Below are 24163 nucleotides of genomic sequence, written 5' to 3' on the forward strand. Positions count from 1 at the left end.
GGCTCTTAGTACATGCAGTTTGTGTAGAGTGCATAGCTGCTTCAATTTGATGGTAGTCTCAGGCAACTCAATAAAACAACCGTGCAATTCTGCTAGAAGATTTAGCTCCTTTAATGTTTGAAAAGGGCAACTTCACCAATGCCTTGAGAACCAAATCTTTCATATACTTCACACTGCCTTATTTATTTGGAGGAGACTGGATCCTGATTTACCCAAACATTCATTTCGATTTTGTGAAAAGGTGTCAGTTTTGGCATAATTATTTAATTTAAAAATAGTGTTATATACTCTAGCCCAGTGTTTCTCAACTTTGTAAGGCATGGATTTCAACTTTCAGAATTCCCCCCTGGCATGTTGGGGAAATTCTGAAGTTCACATGTTTTAAAGTTGCCAAGGTTGAGAAACACTGCTGTAGCCAATCAAATAAATGACGAGAACTTTAAATCTAATTCCAAATTAGGCCAAAATCTAACCTAAGAAGGGATCAGAATTTAGCAGCTGCTGCAAATAATCCTACAAAGTTTATTTTTCTGAAATATAGTTCCATTAAAACTATTACCTGCTTTTTAAGTCTAATTTTTGTTACTAAAAGTTAGCAGCTACCAACTTCATGAACTATTTAATTGTATTTAAAATATTCAGTGTTTCAACTAAAATAAAAATACCATGATTCATGATTTGAAGCATTCTACTGGAATAATTACAAAATGTATTTTGTTTTCTGGTTACGAAAGATGTTAATTAGAATGTACAAAGCACTGGGTAGATTTCATACAAAATGAGAAAATGTGGCTTCATACAGTTCATGCCCTCCAAAGCTTAGCGTTGAACAAATATCAGATCCCCTGATTTAGATGTCACATGAAATTTGATTGGTTTACTCTTTAATCTGTTTTTCTTTCTGTCTACAGTAGATGAAAAGTATGGACACCATCAATTCACTATTTCTTATAAGAAATCTAGGTTTCTTGTTGTATTTAAAATTTAAAAGCAAATTTAAAAAGTTTTGCAAAATCATTCCTGCTGTTGTTTTATCATTTAGAATTGATTAAAAAAAACTTCCATTAGTTTTTGGCAATGCCCTTTTGAAGCATAATATTATGGATTTAGGATTGAGGAGTGAACGCAGACTGGATTTACTGGTAGTTATATATTTATAAATGTGTATTTCCATAAAAGCAGGCTATGTAGCCACATCAGTTTGCTACATGTGTACTTGGCATAATCAGATATTGGCTTGGTCAGGTTTTACAGCTTTATCATTTACCTGACTAATAAAGAACTGAGAGCCAGTTGGTGTAGTGATTAAGCATCAGGCTAGAAACATGGAAACTGTACATTCCGGTTCTGCCTCAGGCATGAACCAACTGTGTGACTTTGGGCCAGCCCCTATTTGCCAGCCCTAGAAAGGAGGCAATGGCAAACTGCCTCTGAAAACTGCAGGAACTAGTTCAGGTAGTTGTTAGAAATCAAAACTAACTCAAAGTCAGGCTCCCAGCTCCCAGCCTCCCCCCCAAAAAACTTTCTTTTAGGCAACTATATTTTAAATGAGGAAAAAATAACTTTTTTAGAGGGTAGTAATACTAGTGCAGTTTTTGCTACTTTATAAGTTTTATGAACTGCTATAATTTGTATTGATTTCTGGTACCTTACAGCAAAACAGTATCACATATGACAGTACTGCAGATGGCACCTAGATGTATTACATATTTGCCAAGTTAGGGTAGTGGTTTTCCAATCAAGACATTTCTCTGTATTAATTTCAGGCTTTTCTAGAAATGGCTTCAGAAGAAGCTGCTGTTACTATGGTGAACTACTACACTCCTGTTACTCCTCACCTTCGCAGTCAGCCTGTTTATATTCAGTATTCCAATCATAGAGAACTTAAGACTGACAATCTACCCAACCATGCTGTAAGTATGCGACCTCTGAATAAAGTATACGACCTTCAAATGCAGTGATGTCTCAGCAAACTGCAGTGCTGTTGGAATGACAAAAATATATATTATATAAATATAATATACAAACGTTGCCATTGAATACATGCATTCTAATTTCTGATGCAAGTAATAATTCATGGCATTAGGGTGATAATAAAGTCATGCATGTTACATCATTTCTACTCGATGCCTGTAATTCTATATTACTAATGATGACTCACTTTTTATTATTATTACCGTATATACTCGAATATAAGCCGATCCGAGTATAAGCCGAGGTCCCCAATTTTACCCCAAAAACTGGGGTAAACTGGGGACTCGAGTATAAGCCGAGGGTGGGAAATGAGGCACCTACCGGTTGGGGAAACCCTCCCTCCCTCAGCTAAGAAGGCTGGCGGCTCCCCCGCCCCGCCCTCTCACTGCACCGGCAGGGCTTCAGTCCGGTAAAATGTGAAAAAAAGAAAAAAAAAAAACCTCGAGTATAAGCCGTATATACTCGAGTATAAGCCGAGGGGCTTAAAAAAAAAAAAACTCGAGTATAAGCCGTATAGACCCGAGTATAAGCCGAGGGGACGTTTTTCAGCACAAAAAATGTGCTGAAAAACTCGGCTTATACTCGAGTATATACGGTACATTATTATTATGGCCATTTCATCTTTTTTTCTTTTTGGGATGTGTATGTGTAGGATCTCAGCTTACCAAAAAGGTTATGAATTATTATCAAGAAGTGGTAATTCTATTGCTTCAACTACTTGTGGAGTTGGGAAATCATTTTACTGCTTGATGGTTCACTAACAGTGTTGCAATTATGTTTGTTTCCCATTCCACATAGTTTAATATAATATATATATAGTTTTGTTTAATCCAAATTATGGCAGATAATTTGAAAAGAGAAATATATTTTGCACTCTCAGATAGATGACAGTTGAAGAGAAAAGACTTAGCTATTTGATACTGGAACTGAAGATCTTTGAGGAAGAATGCATCTGGGAATATACCTGCATCAGGAGAAATGTTATTCCATTGTAGCTGGTCTGAGAATAAAATGTTAATCAGATGCCTATAAGAAATTTATGTACGTGATCCAGAACCTACCATAGTATCCAGTTCCTATATGTAGATAACATAACATAACAACAGAGTTGGAAGGGACCTTCGAGGCCTTCTAGTCCAACCCCCTGCCCAGGCAGGAAACCCTACACCACCTCAGTCAGATGGTTATCCAACATGATGATCATCTTTGCTCTCAAAACAGCTGTACTCCAATTACCTCAGCCACATACATATTAAAAGCAAGCTGCATGGACATATCTATTCAACACAGCAAACAGACAAAACTGTAAAGACTTAAAGTAGTAAGCAGTGAAGACAATTTTCTTTCAATTCAAGGGTGAAGGTCCTAATAGTATTCGTAAGAATTCTGTCCTCTTTGTTCTGTAGACCTTTTATGTATATATTTTGTTCGTTTGTTAGAATACTATCCTACTTTTCATTCTGGAGCTTAAGGTGGCATGTAAAGTGCTCCCCCCTATTAATTTCCCACAACAACTTTACTAGGAGGTACTAGGTTGGGCTGAGAGAGCTAGACTGGCCAATCAGTGAGCTTTTATAACTGTGTAGACTTGATGTGGGTCTCATTGACAGTCACCCCAACACCTTAACTACAGGTACTCCTTGATTTACAATCATTTGTTTAGTGACCAAAGTCACAACAGCACTGAAAAATGTGCCTTACACTTGCAACCATTGTAACATCCCCATGGGCATGTGATCAAAATTTGGGGACTTGGAATTGGCATGTATTTATGAGAGTTCCATTGTTCCAAAGTCATGGGATCACCATTTGTAACTTTCCCAGGCAGCTTCAGACAAGCAAAGTCAATGTGGGGGAGACCAGATTCACTTAATGACCATATGATTCACTTAACAACTGCAGTGATTCGCTTAACAATTGCAGCGAAGAAAGTTGTAAAATGGGGTAAAACTCACATAATTGCCTTACTTAGCAACAGAAGCCTTGGGCTCAACGGTGGTTATTTTGAGGACTAGCTGTGTATTACACCCATTAACCCTCTGTTATGTTAGACTGAGAAACAACAATATTGCATAATTGGTATTGGGAACTGCCAAGAGGAACCATGACAGAATAAATGTGGCATCATACTTCCAATTTCAGCAGGGAGTTTTGCATATGTTTCTGTTCAGGAACAATTTATTCTTAAACTTTAGATAAAATTTGTACCTTGGTTATGGTGAAAAAAATGAACAATGAAGTTCCATATTTTCAGGAACTATGATGAAGCATAGTTAGTTATTCTGCTGAAGGGAATTTTGTTACTTGTACTTGTATCCCATCAATTCAAGAGAAAATGGAATGTGGAGATTAGTTTGAGATAGCCTTGAAATTCATGTTCTGCTGGAGTAATTGTCTTATAGCAGGAAGTGTTTTTAGCAAGAAACCACTTGAAGATGATGGATCATAAAGATTCATCCAATATAGCAACTTCAAGATGACACTTGGAATTCAACATGGAAATGAAACAGTGTGTCTAGCAGGCCTCTGACAAGTTTATTTCTTGGCTACAGCAGCAACTCTATCATCTCTATCCATTTTTCTTATGACTTCCTTGTGTTTTGCTGATGAGGTTGATGTAGGAGAATGGTGCTGTTGGGGCACACTTGAATAAACCTTTGAATGAATCATATCTTGTTTGGTTAGTATTTTCAAAAGAAACAACAATCTGGAAATAGATTTACTTTACCTTATGTAGCTATTCAATTATTCCGAAAGCTTAGAACATGTTTGAGATGTTTCTATAAAACCTGAGATGCAGCAGAATGAAAAATTAGTAATCTGCACTATTGCTGAGGTAGATGCAAAAAGAAAAAAAGAAGCATGAGACTATCCCCTGGAGTTTTACTGATTCCTGTAGGATTTTGTTCTGAGCATAATCTGTATGTAATATTTTTAGCATATGTGATAGATACATCAAAATTTCATCTCCCTCTCAGAGAACTCAAGCTGCATTGCAAGCAGTGAATGCTGTGCAGTCTGGAGGCATGGCCCTCACAGGTGCTCCAATTACTGAGAGTGGGCTGCCTCCTGGACAGAGTTCGGTTCTTCGAATTATTGTGGAAAATCTCTTCTATCCTGTTACTCTAGAAGTGCTATATCAGGTATAAACAAATGTTCTTGTTATAATTATTTATTTGGATATATTTAGCATTAAAATATGGCTATCAGTTCTGTTTTCCCTTTGCCAAATATCTTAAGCCTGGAATGATTGTCCTTCCTCTTAATTCAAATGAAAAAGTAATAAAAACCAATTATTTATTAGAGGATAACTTGCGTGCTGTAACAGGACCACAAACAGCATAATGATCCGGCCAACAGGATCATGCGTATCTATTTTCTTCTCTGTTTCTTGTATACTCCATCTTAATTATTTGCTTATGAATATGAATTCAAATCAGGAAGCGCAATGAACATATAATAAATTGATTCTGTAGAATTGAAAGAAGAAACGAATTAATAAATTTCGTTAGATCATAGCTTTATGCTACATTTAATCCCAATATTGTATTAATGTGGATTATTATGATGGTGGAAAACTTTTGAATGGCCAAGGTTGCAAATATAACACCTCTCTTCGGATTATTAAAGCAGCTGTGTCTTTTGCAAGGGTTGCATGGCTGCCTTGAAAGTCATTTCTGGCTATCTCTGCCTGTGTGTGTACACGCAGCTGTTTTGTTTTGTTTGTTTTTCAAAAAGGAAAGCTACTCCCCCACCCCCAAGCCTAACAGATATCCATACACATACATATGGAAACAGCTAGGAATAATATCCAAAACACCTGCATAAGCCTTGCAAAGGACACAGCTGCCTTAGCAATTCAAAGAGAGATGCTATGTTTTGTGTTGCAAAGCATCCCTTTCAGAGGCTTTATGCAGCCTTGTTTTGTCATTTGTACATAATGTCAGAACTGTGGTACTCTTTAGTCTTTGTTTCTTTAATGTGATTATTTACCTTATTTACATTAAATATTGGGAAAAAAGCCTTTCAAGCTTAGGTGATACTTTCCTTGCAGCAAAAACAGTAATGCAACTGGCCAGTTTAACTAAATTATGTTTAATTATAATTTGTACTTATTGAAGAAAAATCAGTCTTTATTATTTTTGTTTTTATTGAGAGAACTGTTTCACCTATGAATTTTGTTATAACCCCCAGTGTATAACATTCTTAACATTAATACCATGTTCAGAATGCTACGCTTCCAAATTATAATAAAAATTCCCATGCCTGTACATTTAGACCATTGGAAATAAATCATTATATCTCAAACTCCCAATAAAGTATAAATGCATGAATTGACTGTTTGAACTTTTTATTTAGATCTTCTCCAAGTTTGGAACAGTTCTGAAGATCATAACTTTTACAAAGAATAATCAATTTCAGGCCTTGCTTCAATATGCTGACCCTTTGAATGCACAGTATGCCAAAATGGTAACTTTGTGAATAGATTTCTGATATGCTTGTATTATAACAGTTTACTGCGTATGAAATGCCTTATTTTTCTGGTGCTATATTAAACAAGTATTATTATGCTGCAATTTTACAGTACAGAGATAATGTTTGCAGCCCACACCAGAGCATTAATCATTTTATACAGTTATTTCTTCACTTTACAGTATCATATATTTCTTTGAAATTCAGAGACTGTATAAGAATGTGTGCGTGATGAAGGGACATAATTGTACATTATAAACATGCTTCATTTAAATGTTGGTAGGGCAATGTGCAGAATGCAGCTTTCCAAAAAGGCATATCTATCAGAGGTGCCTACAATTTTCTCCCATTTTTTTTCCCCCTTTACTCTGCTACTGCTGTAAATAAAAGCCAGATGCTAATGTGATTGTTCCAGTTTTGAAAGATTATCCTGGCAAGCCTTTAAAAGTGATAGTAAAAACTTTTCAGAACTGCTCTGCAAGTTCTAACAGGTGCTCCACCAAGGCTATTTGGTTAATTATTCAAATCTTTCAAATCATCTAATACAACCATTTGGTAGCTATGTTTTACTAACTTGATAGCATGAGTGATGCAGCATAAGAATGGTGTGTAGTCTCAAAGAAATGCAATTTCAAAATGATGTTTGGTGTAAAGTATAACAAGAGTTACAAAATTGTGGCAATATGATTTCTTCATTGTTTACAAAGCAGATAAAACGATGGGCCCAGGCAACATTGAAAATGTGAACTCATTTGCCCCTTTGCTTTAACCAGAGTATATGCCCACACTACAGCTTTGCATGTATTTATGTGATCTAGATTACAAAATATCCTGGAAGCATTTCATTAACTTCAACTTCTTTACATCTCCATAGGCTCTGGATGGTCAGAATATCTATAATGCTTGCTGCACTCTTCGTATTGATTTCTCCAAGCTAACAAGCCTTAATGTAAAATATAACAATGATAAGAGCAGAGACTTCACGCGTCTGGACCTTCCTTCAGGGGATGGGCAGCCTTCACTTGACCCTACTATGGCTGCTGCTTTTGGTAAGAACTCTTCCTTTGTAGTTGGAGATAGAACAAACTGCCCCTGCCTTTTACCATGGGCTACTGAGAATATTCTTTCCACAACGAGACATTATATAGCAGTAAAATGCATAGCCCATCATTTGGAAGAAGTGGCTTTGAAAAATATTATTATTAATATATGTTATAATGTTAGATTAATAATTATTATTTTTTAATTGCAACACTACTGCTTATGAAAGCCATCTCTCTTATGAAATTATTAAGATCCAAAGTTGAGATTCTCTTTTTTTATCTTTTGTGTCCTATGCATCACTGATGATATGAAAGAGAATTTGTCAAATTTAAAAAGGACATTCCTCCCTGTGTATTGGAAGTAATTGGCAATATAATTTTGCTGTGTTCATTTTTGCACAACCTTTTGCCAGCATCTGTTGGAAATCACTACCAAACTTTTCTTCCTTAGCAAACCCAGAAGAATAACGAAGATAAATTTTGCTTCCTCTTATTTCAGGGGAAATTTTATTTATAAAACATGAAGGAACACTGACCCTTTGCAAGGCTCTGATAAGGCTATCATCTTACAATGATGTTACTGTATTCTAGAGGCAAATTATTGTAGAATCTGAAACAGAAGTACTGATTGGTTCTTGCTGTCCCTGTCCATTTTCAGTTGGAATAATGTCTTGAGTCCAGCATTGAACTCATGAGCTTTTGGAACTGTGTCAAACTTATCCTTATCCATACATTTTCAGTGTTAAGCAATAATCACTCTCAGCCATGCCCCAAAAGGATACTTTTGAAAATAATCAATATACTGTATTTTTTATTATATTCAATATATTGGAGTTTAACATATTGATCTCAAGATAGCTCAAAATAAAACGTTTTTTAAAAAATTCTGAGTATTTCTAAAGTAGGCATAGAAAAAGCTTTCTTCTACAAGTGCAATGGAAACCATTTCCCCTTGTAGAAAGGTATTCTTAGTTCTTTTATATGAAAACTTTCTCTTCTGGTTAGCCATGGTATTCTTTGGGGCAGCCCATTAGAAATTGAGCTCAGGAATTTAGCTTTCAGAACTAAAACAGAACCAGACTATTGAGAATTATATTGATCTCAAATTTAACCTAGGCTTTGTAGTTTTCTCATTCATTCACCAGACAGGTAACTTATTGCTACAGATTTACTCCAAATGAGCAGTGTTCAAGCAGAAATTTATCCTGGAAAGAATTTCCCAAAACTTGCATTTGTATTTTTGTGAACAAGGTGCACTCTGATCCCAGACATTTTTGTTCACAATAGATGAATGCAGGATTTTGTTAAATTCCTCTCTTCCTGTTCAGTTTTTTTTATGAGTAATTATCTAAATACACAATACACAGCTTCAGTAAATTCTGAGTCTAAGCTTTAAAAATTAGAAGAACAGGTGAGTGGCAGTATTAAGAGGAGAAAACATATTCACTTTCTCTTTCAAGCAGCCATATGTTGATCCAGTATCAAGTGAATTAATTAGTTTGTTATGGTATCCATTTGTACAATACTGCAAAGAGTTTACATGCTGTATGCAAAAACTCTTTAGTATTCTTGGGTAGAAATACAGGGTATTGTATGTATTTGATATCAGTATTCACGCAGGCCCTATCTGGCTGAATAAGCTCTTTGTTGCTAGCTGTTTGCATAATGAATTATAATGGAGAGCAGAAGTGTGAATTAAATGATGAATGCCTATATTGCCAAATACAAGTCACAATACCAATGCATGCTGCATTATAACTATAAAATATATAGTGTTTTGCAGTATTTGTGTAACTGCCATATTGTGACTAAAGATAAGAGGTTTAGGAAGCTATTGAGTTGTAAAGGTTGTAGTCCTGAATATGGCAATTTCCTGCTGTTTCCAAGCATCATAGCTGTAGCATGTGAATTGGCCTAATGAAATAGAGCCTACTTGATTTCTTTGCACAGTGCTTATTTCTGCACATCATATTCTACATTTTGTACAAGTTGCTGCAATTGTTTTTAATGCCATAGTTTTACCCAAAAGTTGAAAAGGGTACTTTCAATCTGTTAAGTAATCTTCAGAGACTAAGCAATTGATAGCATGAATCAGCTTCTGTATTTTTCCTGCTATCTCATTGAAGGTGGAGAAAAATTAAATAGCATTATAATTTAACATAAAAAGAAGCACTGGGCCCTTGTTAATAACCACAGAGAAAGTGTTACATGTGTATATGCTATTTGCCCTTGGGTTTTGGTTCTTTAGTGTCCCGTCAGACAAACAGATCCTAAAATGCCTATTGGAATTATACCAATACTGAGGGAAAAGATTGTACAGCTATTATTCATAACTTAATTGCCAGTACAGTATTCAAAAAGAAGCAGAGCAGAGAATCACATAAACGGAACAGGACATATATTCATCCCATGCAATAACTCTAAGACAAGAATCTTTCCTTTAGGGGTTGAATAACCTTTTATTCTCTCTGGAAATTAACCACCTGCAATCTGGTCTAATTTGTTTTCCTTCTTCAGGCACTCCAAGTATCATCTCCTCACCATATGCAGGGGCAGCTGGCTTTGCTCCTGCCATTGGCTTCCCCCAAGCTGCAGGTAAGGACTTTTTTAGTTTAGTAAAGATCTAATTTTCTACCTTTAATATTTTGTTTAGGTTTGTTAAATATTTATATGTGTGCTGGAACCAAAAGCTGACAAATATGTTGGCAGCTTTTTAATGGTGTGAGTCATGTGTTATTGTTTTATTTGACAGCACATTAACAAAGCACTATAAACAAAGCTTTTAATATTGCTTGACTATTTTTCCGTTCTGGATTTTTTGAATTCCAGTTAGAAAATCAAAGCTACTTACTCGTTAGACTACAATTGGGCAGGAGATTATAAGAGAGTGTTTTATCCATATTTAACTAGTGGGGTTAGTAGGAAACACCAGAATCAAGGCCTTAGGTAATACGACATTTTGAAGGAATCCTTCTCCATAAAACATGGAGAGAAGTTTCAAAGATTGGGATGAGAGTTTGATTTGATTCAGGTCACTGTTTCAAAATGGAATGGAGACATGAGTTATGATATTTAATCCAGTGAGGAGAAATAGATTGACGTGTATTTTCAGATTAGATTTACTTTTAATTTGATAAATAAAAATAAAGTATCTTTATTTTTACTGAAATGCTTTTTGGAACTTTTGGTTGTTCTAGGTTTATCGATCTCGGCTGTTCCTAGTGCACTTGGTCCTCTTGCAATTTCCACCTCTGCAATGACTGGGCGGATGGCTTTCTCAGGAGTTACAGGATTACCTGGAAATTCTGTGTTACTTGTTAGCAATCTCAATCCTGATGTAAGGCTAACATGTGTGCATATGCCACAACTCAAACATAGCTTTTGTTTTAACTGTTTGTATTGTTTTGCAAAAGAAAAAAAGTCATAATCCCCAAAAAGAATGTATATCTTACATTTGTAAACAAAAAAAAACAAAAAAAAACCAATGCCTATATGTATATGCTAATATGACATTCATGTCCTTAATTAACATCTGTCAGAGCATTTGAAAACAAGGAAAGGGGGTAATAAAACATAGAAGCGGATATATACAGTCCAAATAGTAAGTAATCCTCCTGAGTCTGACTCCTGAAATGTTCACTCAAAAAAAAGAGGTAAGCTCTTCATACCATTGGATAATTCACTAAACATGAGTCATTCCAATCCTGTAGAGGGATGTGTGTGTGTATGTATAAAAGCATGCAGTGACATTTTCCATTGTTTTCCTGTTATTTTCTGAATGGCAGATAGAAAACTGTAAGCATCCTCAAAAACCACTGATTTCTCTCAGAACAAAATCGTACTTTCAAAAGGGAATATTATAGTACCTGCCCTCATTGTTAATAACCCCCATCACATTTTGACCATCACATCTCTACTTATTAACTGAACTTGTCAGTTTTTTTCCTAAAAAGATGTGTACCTAATTTGGAAGACACGCAAAAATATTTTTAAATTAATTGTAAATGTGCAATAATATGACATGTGGCCAGAATTGCCTTTACAGTATTACATTGGTATACTAGGCATTCCAGTTCCTTGTTCTGTACTTCCTTATGCTCTTGACTATCTGATATAGTTATGGCAGGTTACATAAAAAGAAGCTGTTACACTTTCTAGTGCCCAAACAATTCTCTTTTCCTAATAACAACGCCTTTAAATTCAGCGATAGATACATAACAAAGCTGATTTTAACAATATTTGCAGCCCCCAATATCTCATTTCAAACTTAATTGAATTACCAACTATTCTAATTAGATTTATACTATTTGTTAAAATCTAAACAATCATATGGCCTTATCAATGAAAAACATGGCTAAATGATGTGGGTTATGATAATTCCAGATTTACAAATTATACATTACAAAATTGTTGTTATATTCTGTGCAGGCAATCACACCAGATGGGCTTTTTATCTTGTTTGGTAAGTTTAGTTTCTATATACAGAAAATACATAACATTGTCTGAGAAGCTTATGTTTCACATTGAAATACAAATTGTAATTGGTTTGTGTTTTTAAAAATACTGGATGATATCTGTTTATTTGTTGGTTGTATGTATAGGAACTGGATTCTTTTGTAAATAATAATTAAAATATATCCGACTTGTAGATTTTAATATCTGTTCTCCTGGTTCTTACACAGTTCTCAGATGTGCTTAATATATGTTATTTATAAAGCTTTCCCTGGCATTAGAACACATGTATATATAACTGGAATGATCTTGCTGCAGAAAATGAATTCAAAATGCATTTTATTTCTGCAGGTGTTTATGGTGATGTCCACCGTGTAAAAATCATGTTTAATAAGAAGGAAAATGCCTTAGTTCAAATGGCAGATGCAACTCAAGCCCAACTAGGTATGAAAAGTGCTAATCAAATATGGTGTGATTGTATTGTATAAACTGCTCGTTTCATTTACTTTATAGTAAACATCTATTGTAATTTTTCTTTTTTTTAAAAAACCAGCAAAACTCTAAGAATGGAACCTAAATGTTACTGCTTTTTCCTCTGCAACAGGATATTGATTTTCTGTTTTCAACTGAAGTTTCTTTAATGTGAAGTTAATGCATGTTTCATTTTCTGTGTTTTATTAATTGTGCATAGTGATCTGCTTCTCTCATAAATAATAATTAAAGTATATCTGATCCTAATTCAAAAACATAAAATGAAACAGACATGGTGGTGCAGTGGCTAGAAAGCAGTATTGCAGGCTGTCTCTGCCCATTGCCAGGAATTCAGTCCTGACCGGCTCAGGTTGACTCAGTCTTCCACCCTTCCAAAGTCAGTAAAATGAGGAGCCAGATTGTTGGGGCAATATGCTGACTCTGTAAACCACTTAGAGCTGTAAAGCAGTATACAAGTCTAAGTGCTATTGTTATTTCTGCTATAAATAGCATAATGGAAAGCAACATAGTTGAAAATTAGCAAAAGGTGACTCTAACATACTGAGTGATTATTGGAACAGATCTTTTAAAATACTGCTTGGGACAGTATATTTTTTATTTATTTTCCCCCCATCTTAACTTCATTGTTTTAAATACTTCAGCCATGAATCATTTAAATGGACAAAAACTATATGGGAAAGCGCTCCGTATTACACTCTCAAAGCATCAAACAGTACAGCTCCCTCGTGAGGGTCAAGAGGACCAGGGTCTAACCAAGGACTATGGCAATAGCCCTTTGCATCGCTTTAAGAAACCTGGCTCCAAAAACTTCCAAAATATCTTCCCTCCATCTGCCACTCTTCACCTCTCCAACATTCCGTAAGTACATCCAGATATAGAGAAGGCTTGCTCAAGAGAGCTGTTGTGTCTCCCTCCTTTCCATTCAACCTAAACATGTGATTTGTTGCCTTCTTCATCAGATGGTTGAGAGAATCTGCTGCATTGTAGGCCAGTTCAGGATATGAGTAGTTGATTTGAGAGGTTGGTAATGGTACACGCTTCTGAGTTTGCGATAGTGACAAAAACTTATGCTTCTGAGTTTTAAGAGAGGGTGTTGTGTCTTGCCCGCTCTCACAACAGCCGGGGCCTTCTTATCTGCTCCCGAACACGGAGGAATGTATGCCTCCCGGCCCCAGTCCTGGCTCCATGCCCAGACAAGCTGAAGAGGAGGGGGCACCTCCCGGTCCCATCCCTGGCTCCATGCCCAAGCAGGCTGCAGAGGAGGGAGCACCCCCCGGCCCCAGCCCTGGCTCCATGCCCAGGCAAACGGAGCAGCTAGACCCCTCCCCCTCCTCCACAGCATGTGAGCCTGAGGAAAGTTTATTTCCAACAGCTGCTGATTGGAGTGACCCTCGCATCAGAAGACTGGATAGGCGGAGGCAACAGAAGGAAGGGAGGGGCAGGCCTTAATGAGTGCTGAGTCATGGAGCCACACCCCATGGCCTATATAAAGGATCTGCTTTCTGGCAGTCTCTGAGTCAGGCAAAGTCGAACTTATCTTGATGAAGTCACTTTCTGGTCTCCTGCCTGCTCTGAGGACTTTGCTAGGACTTTGGGCAGAGCTGCAGAGGCAAGCCTGATTCGGATTTTCCCTGACCCGGCCGTCAGCGGAGGAGTGGGACACGACAGAGGGTTTTAAAAAAAAGGTGTTTCTTACTGTATTTGGAGCATCCAGAGACCATTATATTTGGAGCATCCAGAGACCATTGTATTGTTGTCCTGCAATTTTATTACCAGGATATGAATTTGATTGGTAGAACATGATAATATTGCAAAAAACCCTGACTTTATAAATTTCCACATGGAGTCTTTTGAACTTTCTTTTTGCCAGTAGCAGTTTGCATTATATGAGAGGAAAGCTGTTTTTGAAAACTACAGGTATTTGAATTTCAGAATTCTTGTGCCTGTTTATAAGTTGTAGTTTTGTGTGCATAAATTAAATAATGTGTAGAGTAGATTAGAAACATCAAAGTAGTGACATCATTAAGCCCAAGAACCTTTCTTTATTTTTGCTCTAAATACAACTCAGCACTGTCTCATTGCAGTATTGTACCATAAAATGTATTTATAATGCCACAAGCCTATAAAAAGCCTTAATTATCTGTGGGACAATAAATAAAACTTCAGAGGAATTTGTTTATTAATTTACAGTCAAGGACCAAAAGGAAAGCAGTAAAATAGTATTAGATAATAAAACTAGATGAGAAATTAGCATATTAGATGTAGTGACAATAATAAATGTTGACAGTCTTCTGTGCAAGACATGTTTAGCCAGAACATCCAAGCTTGAGCATAATTCAAATCCAGCATCTTTTAACAGCAATTGCACTTGTTTTGAGAATAGAGATATGTCACTAGATTGATCCATGAGGAAAAGGTGCAACTTCAATATCTGGCTAACCTGTACATTTAGTAAGTAGGGAAAAATCAACTTGGGAGTGTCAAGTGCTCCTATGGTATAAAGAGAAGCACAATGAGACATTGAAAATTGTCTAAATGATCTCATTCCAATATGGCCAGTTGTGTTCTGAGTGTGTGATACCTTTTATACTCTTACTCTTACTCAATACATGCAATGGCAAAAGGGTAAGCCTTGTTATTGTAAATTAAAATGCAGTACTGCAGGCTACTTCTGCTGGCTGCCAGCAGTTTGGCAGTTCAAGTCTCACCAGCTCAAGGTTGACTCAGTTTTCCATCCGTCCGAGGTTGATAAAATGAGGACCCAGATGTTGGCAATATGCTGACTCTGTAACCCGCTTAGAGAGGGCTGTAAAGAGAGGCTGTAAAGCCACAGGGAGGCAAATGTACCTACAAGGATTAACTGAACAGAGAACCTACAGCAGAAAATCAGTTTTAGTCTACATTGCATTTTCATGCTGGTCTACCAAGAGATATAGCCCAGTTCTGGCCAAAGAAGCACATTTGGCATGGGATGGGGAACATTAGACATCATTCTGATACATTACTTAGTGCCTTAGTTCAAGATAATTTGATTTCTTCAGGAATTAAGTTGTTTCCATTCTTGGCCTTCATACTCTAAAGATTATTGCTTTATTTTCAGAGGGAAATGTATTCATTTGATGCAGTAACAAAAAAGTCCTCTTGGCAACTTTAATGCTAACCCTCTATCTATTGTGTCATAAACAGTCATGGATTGGCATCACTTGGTGCACCCGATTCTGTAATGGACCTCTGAATTAAAGTGCTATCTACTCATCTTTGAGCTGGCCCAAAACAATACTGATATAACATATGCTGTCCTCCAAACCAGCATTAGAAAATGCCCAAACATGGAATTTTCCAGATGTATGGACTTCCAACTCCACAACACTTATGAGAATTCTGAGAGTTGAAGTCTGGAAGTTGCCAAGGTTTGTGTGCTAGACACTGCCCTAGACAATCCCTATCACTATACTGAACTTTTCTGAGTTATTGCTGGAGGGTGTTTTGAACTTTGAGCAGGCCAATTCTTACAGGCAAGATGATTCTCCTTTCAGTACTGCACAAACCATTAGGGAAAATATCCACCAATCTGCAACAGCAAGATTGGCAGCAGTCTTGCTGGGTTTCACAGGATTCACAGCTTCTGGGAGACTATGTATGTAATGAAATAAGAATATCCTGAGGAAAAGTGGGAGATGGGTGTCATCAGCACACGATTATGTGATTGCTAAGTGCAAATGGGAAGAATGTCTGTGGAGATTGTCCGTCATCCAGGTCATGGTTGTTTCGAAGGTGCTTTTTTCAAGAGGCAACTGGACTTTTTGGTTTTTCTTTGAAGACGTTTCACTTCTCACCCAAGAAGCTTCTTTAGAAAGTCCAGTTGCCTCTTGAAAAAGCACCTTTGAGATAAATGGGAAGAATATTTTTCTTTTTAGATTCCATAAATATTTGCTAATGTTGGGTTAATTAATTCCATGTTACAGGCCTTCTATCACAGTTGACGACCTGAAGAATCTTTTTGCTGGTACTGGGTGTATGGTGAAAGCCTTCAAATTCTTTCCGTAAGTTTCTGCACTTTGTTTAAAGAATGCATTCTTGTCATCCATAAGGATATGAAAAGATAATAATCTGTTGGGGGGGAAAAGAAATGGTTACATAAAATTAAAAGCTTGACTATATCTTTGAATTTCCTTTTCTGAAATTAAAAGCATAGAACTTGGAAGCTGTAGCTCAGAATAGAATAGAATAGAATAGAATAGAATAGAATAGAATAGAATAGAATAGAATAGAATAGAATAGAATAGAATAGAATAGAATAGAATTTTATTGGCCAAGTGTGATTGGACACACAAGGAATTTGTCTTGGTGCATATGCTCTCAGTGTACATAAAAGGGGTGTCAAACTGGCAGCCTGCGGGCCAGATGCATTATGTGCAGGCCACACCCACTCCAATTCCATGAATGGGGAAAACATTGCAAAACGTCATGTGACTGCAACGTGATGCGGCGAGTCTGACGCCGGTGCTGTAGCTGAAAAGTGTTTGCTTTAACACAGTATCAGATTTTAGCACACTGACCTAGAAAAGAAAAAAAAATCAGAAAAGGGCCTAAATAACAACCAAGATTTTTAGCATTCTTTCTTTCTTTCTTTTTTTTTTGCAATGTAAGCAGAATGAAGAGCCTCTGAAGATTTTCCGAAATCAGTACCATACAGGCAGAATTTAATAGTTGTGGTAGTGAGGATGGTGCATTATGAATACATGAACTTAACTGTTACCTTCTTGCTTCTAGAAAAGACCGCAAAATGGCTCTTATCCAATTGGGCACTGTGGAAGAAGCAATCCAAGCCCTTACTGAGCTTCATAATCATGATCTTGGAGAAAATCATCACCTCAGAGTTTCCTTTTCTAAATCTACAATCTGAATCTGATGCATTGAGGACCTTTTGGAGTTCAACGCGTGTGCCCATAGTTCCAGTAAAATTTTCAGGCAGAGATTGTAATAGGCCAAACCAACGTTGCATCCTTGAACAATGAAACTTGTGTGGTTCATGTGTAAATTCTAGACATTGTAACAAATCATGGGTTTATCTTTTGCTGTAATGGCAAATAGTCCTCCACAAAAATTTTCTGTTAATAATCTACCTTCTTTAGTAGAACCCATCTTTTCTTTTTCTTTTTGGTGATTTCAGGAACATGGTCAAGCTTTTATTCCCAGACAATATTTGTGTTCCTTGTCAAACAATGTGAGTGATGCAATGTTTTAAAAATAATTTTGGCAAATTATACATCAGTTACATTTAAAATAGTTTTGGTGGGAATAGGTGTTTTTTTTTTTTTTTACCAATTAATGTTTTAATCATTCTCTATTGAAAATATTGGAGGAAAGGCCGTGCCTTATTTCTCCTTGGAGTAATATAATGATATCCAATTAATTCTGTAACCCACACAGGTAAATTGTCCTAAGTTGACAGTTCTAACTAGGCATTACATCAGAGTGTGAGAGATAACTGTTGTTACTATGGATGAAGTATAATAAGATATTGGAGAAAATGAAAGAAGAAATATGTCCTGATTTCAAGTTTTGTACATTTCTTTCAGAAAAATAATTGTTTACACTCCTAAGGAAAACAAAATCAGGTCTGTCATATGGTTTGACAAATTTTTAGAAAGGTTATTTTTTGGTAAGGTCTTGTTTAAACATATAAAATTAAACCTCAAGGGTTTTTTGTACCACTATAATCTCTAATACTTAAATCAAAATTACTGTGTATTTACTTAATTTCTTATGTGCCTTATTATGTGCTTATAATGATACAATAGTTTAGAGTTTTATCTGAAGTATCTTTAACTGTATTGTGGCTTTGTGAAATTTTTTCCCTTTGTCTTAGTTTTTAAACATTTGGTGATTTTAAATATGTTTTTAATAAGTAATAGTTAAATCAGATTTTGGTGCTTTGGTATAGGGATGGGTAGGTTGGGAATGAAGATAATAACTCAGTGCTCCTGCTTCTAGGCCTCTTCACAATATTTTAGGGGTTGCAGTTGAGTGATGCCCTTGTTGGGCTTTAGAGAATGTTCTCAGTTTCTGGTTGATATCTAACAGTTGAGTTATTGACTGAGAATATTTTGCCTCAGGATTCTTTTCACCCAACAGTAATGGGCTTGTGCTCGGTGCAGATGGGCTTGCATTCACAAATGTCAAAACTTCAGGACTGAATGTTCACTCCTTTTTGGAGAGAAAGATGCAATCTTAACTATTTTTTTGTGAAATATAGGTATACTCAAGTTATTTCTATGATTGTAATACAATGTTTTTAGAGGGGTCTCAAGATGTTACGTCTACTGAAAAAAAAATGCATTGTTTTATAAAATATTCCTCTCGTCAGTAAGGATAGTAAATCCTTTACATCAATTTGAAAATGGAGACAAAGATTTAGAAAAAAAATGGAACGTGATAATATAACGTGTGCTCATTGTTTTTGGAATGTTTAGTAGATCAGGTCGTTCTGTGAATACCAGCTTTTGCTTGGCAAAAAGAATTTCACAGCTTTAGATCAATTTCTAAACTCCTTTAAAATGACAAAATTATAAGTTACCTTTGAAATGCAAGTTTCTTACTAACATTGCTGTAGCATGAAAGGATACGCAGTGAGACACTGGCTGCCTTAAATTTATATAGTTGTGCGTGGAAGATACGGTAGTTTGTTGATAATCAGAGTCTGGACACTTGATTAGCATGTGTTTGTTTTGTTTTGTCAACATGTATGTTTCTTCATGTAAAGCTACATTAGTGTCCAGTAAGATCTGATCCCATTTTAGCTATGACTTGCAGCTGTTTGAAAATAATAAGTCTATTAAAACAAGCCAACTCTAGAGTAGCAACATATTTTCTTAGTTTAGCAAAGTGATTAAAACGAGTGCCTGATTCTATTATGGCACATGAGCCTTAGTGTTTCCCTTTCATTCTATCAATTTTAGTGGACCATGGCTCAAAATAAGTATATTCAGGATGACAGCCCCTTAGGCCATTAAATAGCTTCTTGGATTAGAGAACCAATAAATTTGCCTTGTATTGTAACTTGCTAAATTACTTTTAGGCTTGGTCACCATGTGTTTAATGCTGCTACAGAGGGGGATGTAGTTGGACTTGATGAATGTAACTGAAGCAGGAAAAAATGAGACTGAGCATTAACATGTATAATATCAAGAGTGTTATGTGTGAGTGTGCGTGCGCGCATGTGTATTATGTGAAATACCTTATGTTTTATGCTGATAAACATTGCAAGCATTTAATTTATTGATTTTACTAATCTTAAAAACCAATTTTGTAGAGTTAAGAGAAATGGTCAATTTAAGATTTTAAAAAATACCATAGTTCCTATAAAATTTCCTACTTCCAGTCTTGAATTTTTAGACCTACAATTATAGTTACATGCTGGCAAATGTTTTGGATTTTATTTTGGATATATTCTTTTAGTAAGGTCTCATCATAATTACATTATATTCTGTATAAATCAAGGTTGTAGTGTATGTGTTTTTAACATTTTGAGTTTGATTTTACTTGGCAAGCTTGTTTTTTCCATGAGTTGCAAATATAAAAAATGGCAGTACAAACTTTGCGTTTAAAACAGGAATTCCATTTATAGCAATAGTTAGCTTAATTTTCTCCTTCCGTGGAATGTTTTAGAAGGCAACCTCTTGAATTTGGATTAAGATAAAAACAGATACTACCATTTTCTTGTCCTTTTATTCCTTTGCTGCAGAACATTAGCAACAAATAATGTTACTGTAGAATAGCAAGTGGCTTAATTAAGGATATGGTTATTGGGTAACATAATTTTTTGCAGTTGTTGCCTTATCAAGCACCCTAGTATAGGAAATTATTTGATCATTCTCACCACTTTTTGTTCCTTTATTTGTATTCTTTATTTTCTGTTCAGCTGTAAAGTTCTGTGGATCTTGCAGTTCCTTTGGAAGTGCAGTTGAAGCAACAATCTTCCTTGTCAGGCATTTTTGTGATCTCTAGTATTTGGGTTGAGGAATTGAAGGTAATTGGTTTTTAATCAACGTATAGGGTATATTTACCATATTTTTCAGGGTATAAGACGCACCGGAGTATAAGACACGCCTTAGTTTTGGGGGAGGAAAATAAGAAAAAAGCTGATTGGCAGGTAGATTGGCCTTCCGGAATACCCCCAATCAGCTGTTGCCAGAAGTGAATTTTAGCAACAGGTTCCTTGGTTGTGAGCTTTGTGCCTTGCTTTTTTTTGCTTTTTTTTCTGCCTCTGAAACTGTTTCAGAAAAAAAAAAATGCCTTTGAAAGCCTCCAAAACAGAACTTCAGAAAAAAAGCCTCTGAAGCTCCATTTGGGAACTTCCTTTCTGAAGCTCTATTTGGGGGCTTTTTTTCTGAAACCTCCGTTTGAGAAGCTGTGTGGGCTACATTCGGAGTATATGACGCACCCAGGTTTTCATCCTCTTTTTGGGGGGGGAAAGGTGCGTCTTATACTCCAAAAAATACAGTATACGTAGCAGCAGTAGCAAAGGTGCTCTTTTAGTAAACTGATTAGCGCCTTTTATGAAGAGGGATTTGCAGTTCCATAGATAAACATTTGTGATAAAATGCTTTTTCCAAGTTAGGAATTGTGGCACATTCCTCATCTGATAGCAATGCATCAGAGCTAAAATGCCTTCAGAAACGACGAGGTTCAAACATCAGGTCAGTGAAGGGGCTAATTTGAAATATTGTTGGCTCAAGTTTTCAGTCAAGTAATTATTCACAGTCCTTAGGATTTTTATTACTAGAGGTAAAGCCATAATAGTTTAACAATAAAATGCAAACTGGCTATATTTGACTATAAACTAGGAAAAAAACAGACTGTTTTTTTTTCCAAAATTGGCTTGGGAAGGATAACTGAAGTATGTATGCTGGCAGAGCTGCAATCTCTTACAGTCTCTTCATACCATGCATTCTGTCTTTAATAATAATTGGTATATATACATGCCCAAATTTTAATATGGTTTAATTTAAGTATTACACCACAATTTTAGTTTCTATCCAACATATTTGCAGGTTTCTGAATGTCAAAGCAACATTAATTTGAAGCCTTGCCCTAACTTGGTTGCCTTTCCCGTTTCTCACCTTTTGTTTGTACTCTTAACTGTTCTTGTAGGCTGTGTGTGCCTATATTTTCAAAAGTAGCCTTCAGTTGTCTGTGTATCACCTCTTCTTCCAGACTGAAAGGCTCCACTTGCAATGGATACTTACTCTAAAGTTTAGCATTTTGTGAGCCTAATCCATTGCTGCCTATTTAAGTATGTCCGAGGGAGACTATGGTGGTACTTCTGGGAATAGCAAATCTGAGCTGTGCTGTTCCAGTCTTATCCTGTCACACACACACACAGAGAGAGAGAGAGAGAGAGAGAGAGAGCTATTTTCAAAGGAGCAGACCTGAGTAGATAACTGTATTAAAGTCATTTTGTTTGCCTTGACACTTTTGTGGACTGGTAACTTTAATTACAACTGCCAGATTTGAATTGTGCTGAAAACTGTTGAAGTTTGCACACATGATTTTGAAGCAAACAAACTCCTAATTGTCTTTGCAAAAATCTGTATGTAGTATATGAAACTGTTCTTAATTTTTAAAGCAAATCTTAAAAATTAGGAATTATTTTTTAAAAAACGAAAGCTTCGTAAATCTTAATTTCAGGGTTTTACAAAGAAGAAAACAAAATGGGACCAAAGTTTATGTGCCTTCAGTAGATTTCTGTATTATTATTATTATTTTTGCTAAATCTTTCAGTCTATAAAATCAGTACTCTTATGTTCAAGGAAATGTGTATTTATATAGACTAAAATACCAAATGACCCATCAACACATAATGTCCTTATGTGCAGTTGATTGCTTACTGTTTCAGTCAGTTTATAGCTCTTTTGCTGTCTACCATTGTAACATGACTCACGGTGTACCATACAGGAGTTCAAGACATCTGGCTTTAAGGTTCTCACAGTAAGTTTTAACCGGGGAAAAAATAAATTACTGAGAAGGATATATATTTCCTCTTTTATAGTGAGCTCTTGTAGAAATTCCCATTCTTGGATAATGTGCATCATTAGTGAAGATAGGAGGAAAACACCCAATCAGTTATACTTTTAATTCATCTCTTTAAATGTGTTATTTTTTCTTCCCCAATTCGTTCTCCAGTTTCTGGACAAACAAGCCTCCCACTTTCTGAAGATATGGTTGCTGACCAAACAAAATGTTGCATTATTAGATTGTCACCTCATTTGCAATGACCAAAGATTGCTTGCTCTGGTTTTACTGAAACATCTTGCCAGTTCTGTCCTTGAGGTATTTTTCTTGAGACTCCATGTAAAGTGGCCTTTTATGCTATTGTTGGTAGTGAACAGACTAATTAATGAAACAAGAGACAAGATTTTCTAAAAATGTGAACCAAATAAAATGGTCTAAGGGAAGGGAGTGAGTGGATATTTAATACTGTATTCAGACAAATAAAGGCACACAGTTACGGGAGCCAGACATTCCCTAATTTTTCATGTGTTCACAAATCCCTTTTTAAGTTTGTAAAAATATTCATCTAACACAAGAAAATGCTGTAAATATTTGTAACAACATTTTTTTACCTGGCAAAAAAAAAAGGTTTTTGGGAACAAGTATAAAATGGTTTTTATATTATTAATAAAAAGAACATCAATTGTCTTGTATATTTTGATAAGCAACAGTACCAGCTTTTGTTTGTTAAGCAGCTTGTGGCATTGGAAGGGAGAAAGGATTCCGTGTTGTTGAGATGACCTGATGTTATAAATGCAAAGAAGTTGAAATATTAAAGAAACCTATTTTCTAACTGTGTAGTGCATGGTTAATTTGAATTTCTGTACACTGCCGTTTTATTCCATTTCTTTTAAGTTTTGTGTACTTGCTGATTATTACTTGAGTATCTACCTAACTCTTTTTCTAAAACTCTAGTTGTAGCATGCCTCTTAATAAATGTCATGACATCTGTACTCTCAAATTTTCCTGCGTTCTTGTCTATTACTTTAGGTTTCCCTTTTTAATTGTTAAGCTAATGTCTGTCTCTTTTATTTGTGTTTCTTTCTTCTATACTTGCTCTCTTTGGATTTTGTCTCAAGTCTTTGATAATCATGTTTTCATGAAACCACCTTATAAAAAGTAATATATAATGTAAGACAAATAAGGTACTGTTTTGTTTTAATTTGTTCTGGGACAAATAATCTTAGAAGAAATAGTTATCCAGTTTAGTTCACACATGCCTGGCCATCGGAGCCTACTTAATAGACTTAGCAGAGAAAGTATAACAGCACATAGTTCATTAGTTACAAGTTATCACTTGCTACCCCAAGCCAGCAAACATGAGAAACATTTTGCCACCAGTAGAAAATGTTCTGAACTGTTTTGTCCTTGTTCCTTTCATCAAGTCAGAATACCATCGCCAACTCTTTAATTCTAATCTGCTTCATTTGGGGGAGTGGCTGAAGGAAAATAGAGCAAATCTTTTCTTTGCATTGTCATTAGATTAAGTCCCAACAGAGATGATTTTATAATCTTGCGTCTCTCTCTGGACACCAAATTGGTTTGCCATTTCACCAGATCAGGGCTGTCAAACTCGCAGGCCGGATGCGCCACACGCTGCCACACCCACACCTGGTTAGTGAAGGGGGGGGGGGAAAGTCCCGATACGTCACGTGACTCCGTGAGTTTGACAC

General features: G+C 35.9%; 1 protein-coding gene across 5 annotated transcripts in view; it reads left to right on the plus strand.

Annotated features, from left to right (window-relative positions):
* PTBP3 (polypyrimidine tract binding protein 3) overlaps window positions 1-23451 on the plus strand; it is a 61155-nt gene extending 37704 nt beyond the window's left edge. For all 5 annotated transcript variants that reach the window (XM_058171082.1, XM_058171083.1, XM_058171086.1 and 2 more), the window contains 11 exons: window positions 1767-1913; window positions 4953-5117; window positions 6334-6444; window positions 7322-7496; window positions 10008-10085; window positions 10688-10827; window positions 11919-11952; window positions 12294-12386; window positions 13076-13292; window positions 16400-16477; window positions 17208-23451. In XM_058171082.1, coding sequence (XP_058027065.1) covers window positions 1767-1913; window positions 4953-5117; window positions 6334-6444; window positions 7322-7496; window positions 10008-10085; window positions 10688-10827; window positions 11919-11952; window positions 12294-12386; window positions 13076-13292; window positions 16400-16477; window positions 17208-17340 — 1371 coding nt within the window. In that variant the 3' untranslated portion in view covers window positions 17341-23451. The remainder of the gene's footprint in view (window positions 1-1766; window positions 1914-4952; window positions 5118-6333; window positions 6445-7321; window positions 7497-10007; window positions 10086-10687; window positions 10828-11918; window positions 11953-12293; window positions 12387-13075; window positions 13293-16399; window positions 16478-17207) is intronic.
* Window positions 23452-24163: the final 712 nt, after the last annotated feature.

Source organism: Ahaetulla prasina, chromosome 2 (genome assembly GCF_028640845.1).
Source record: "Ahaetulla prasina isolate Xishuangbanna chromosome 2, ASM2864084v1, whole genome shotgun sequence".
In the NCBI taxonomy this organism is placed as follows: domain Eukaryota; kingdom Metazoa; phylum Chordata; class Lepidosauria; order Squamata; family Colubridae; genus Ahaetulla; species Ahaetulla prasina.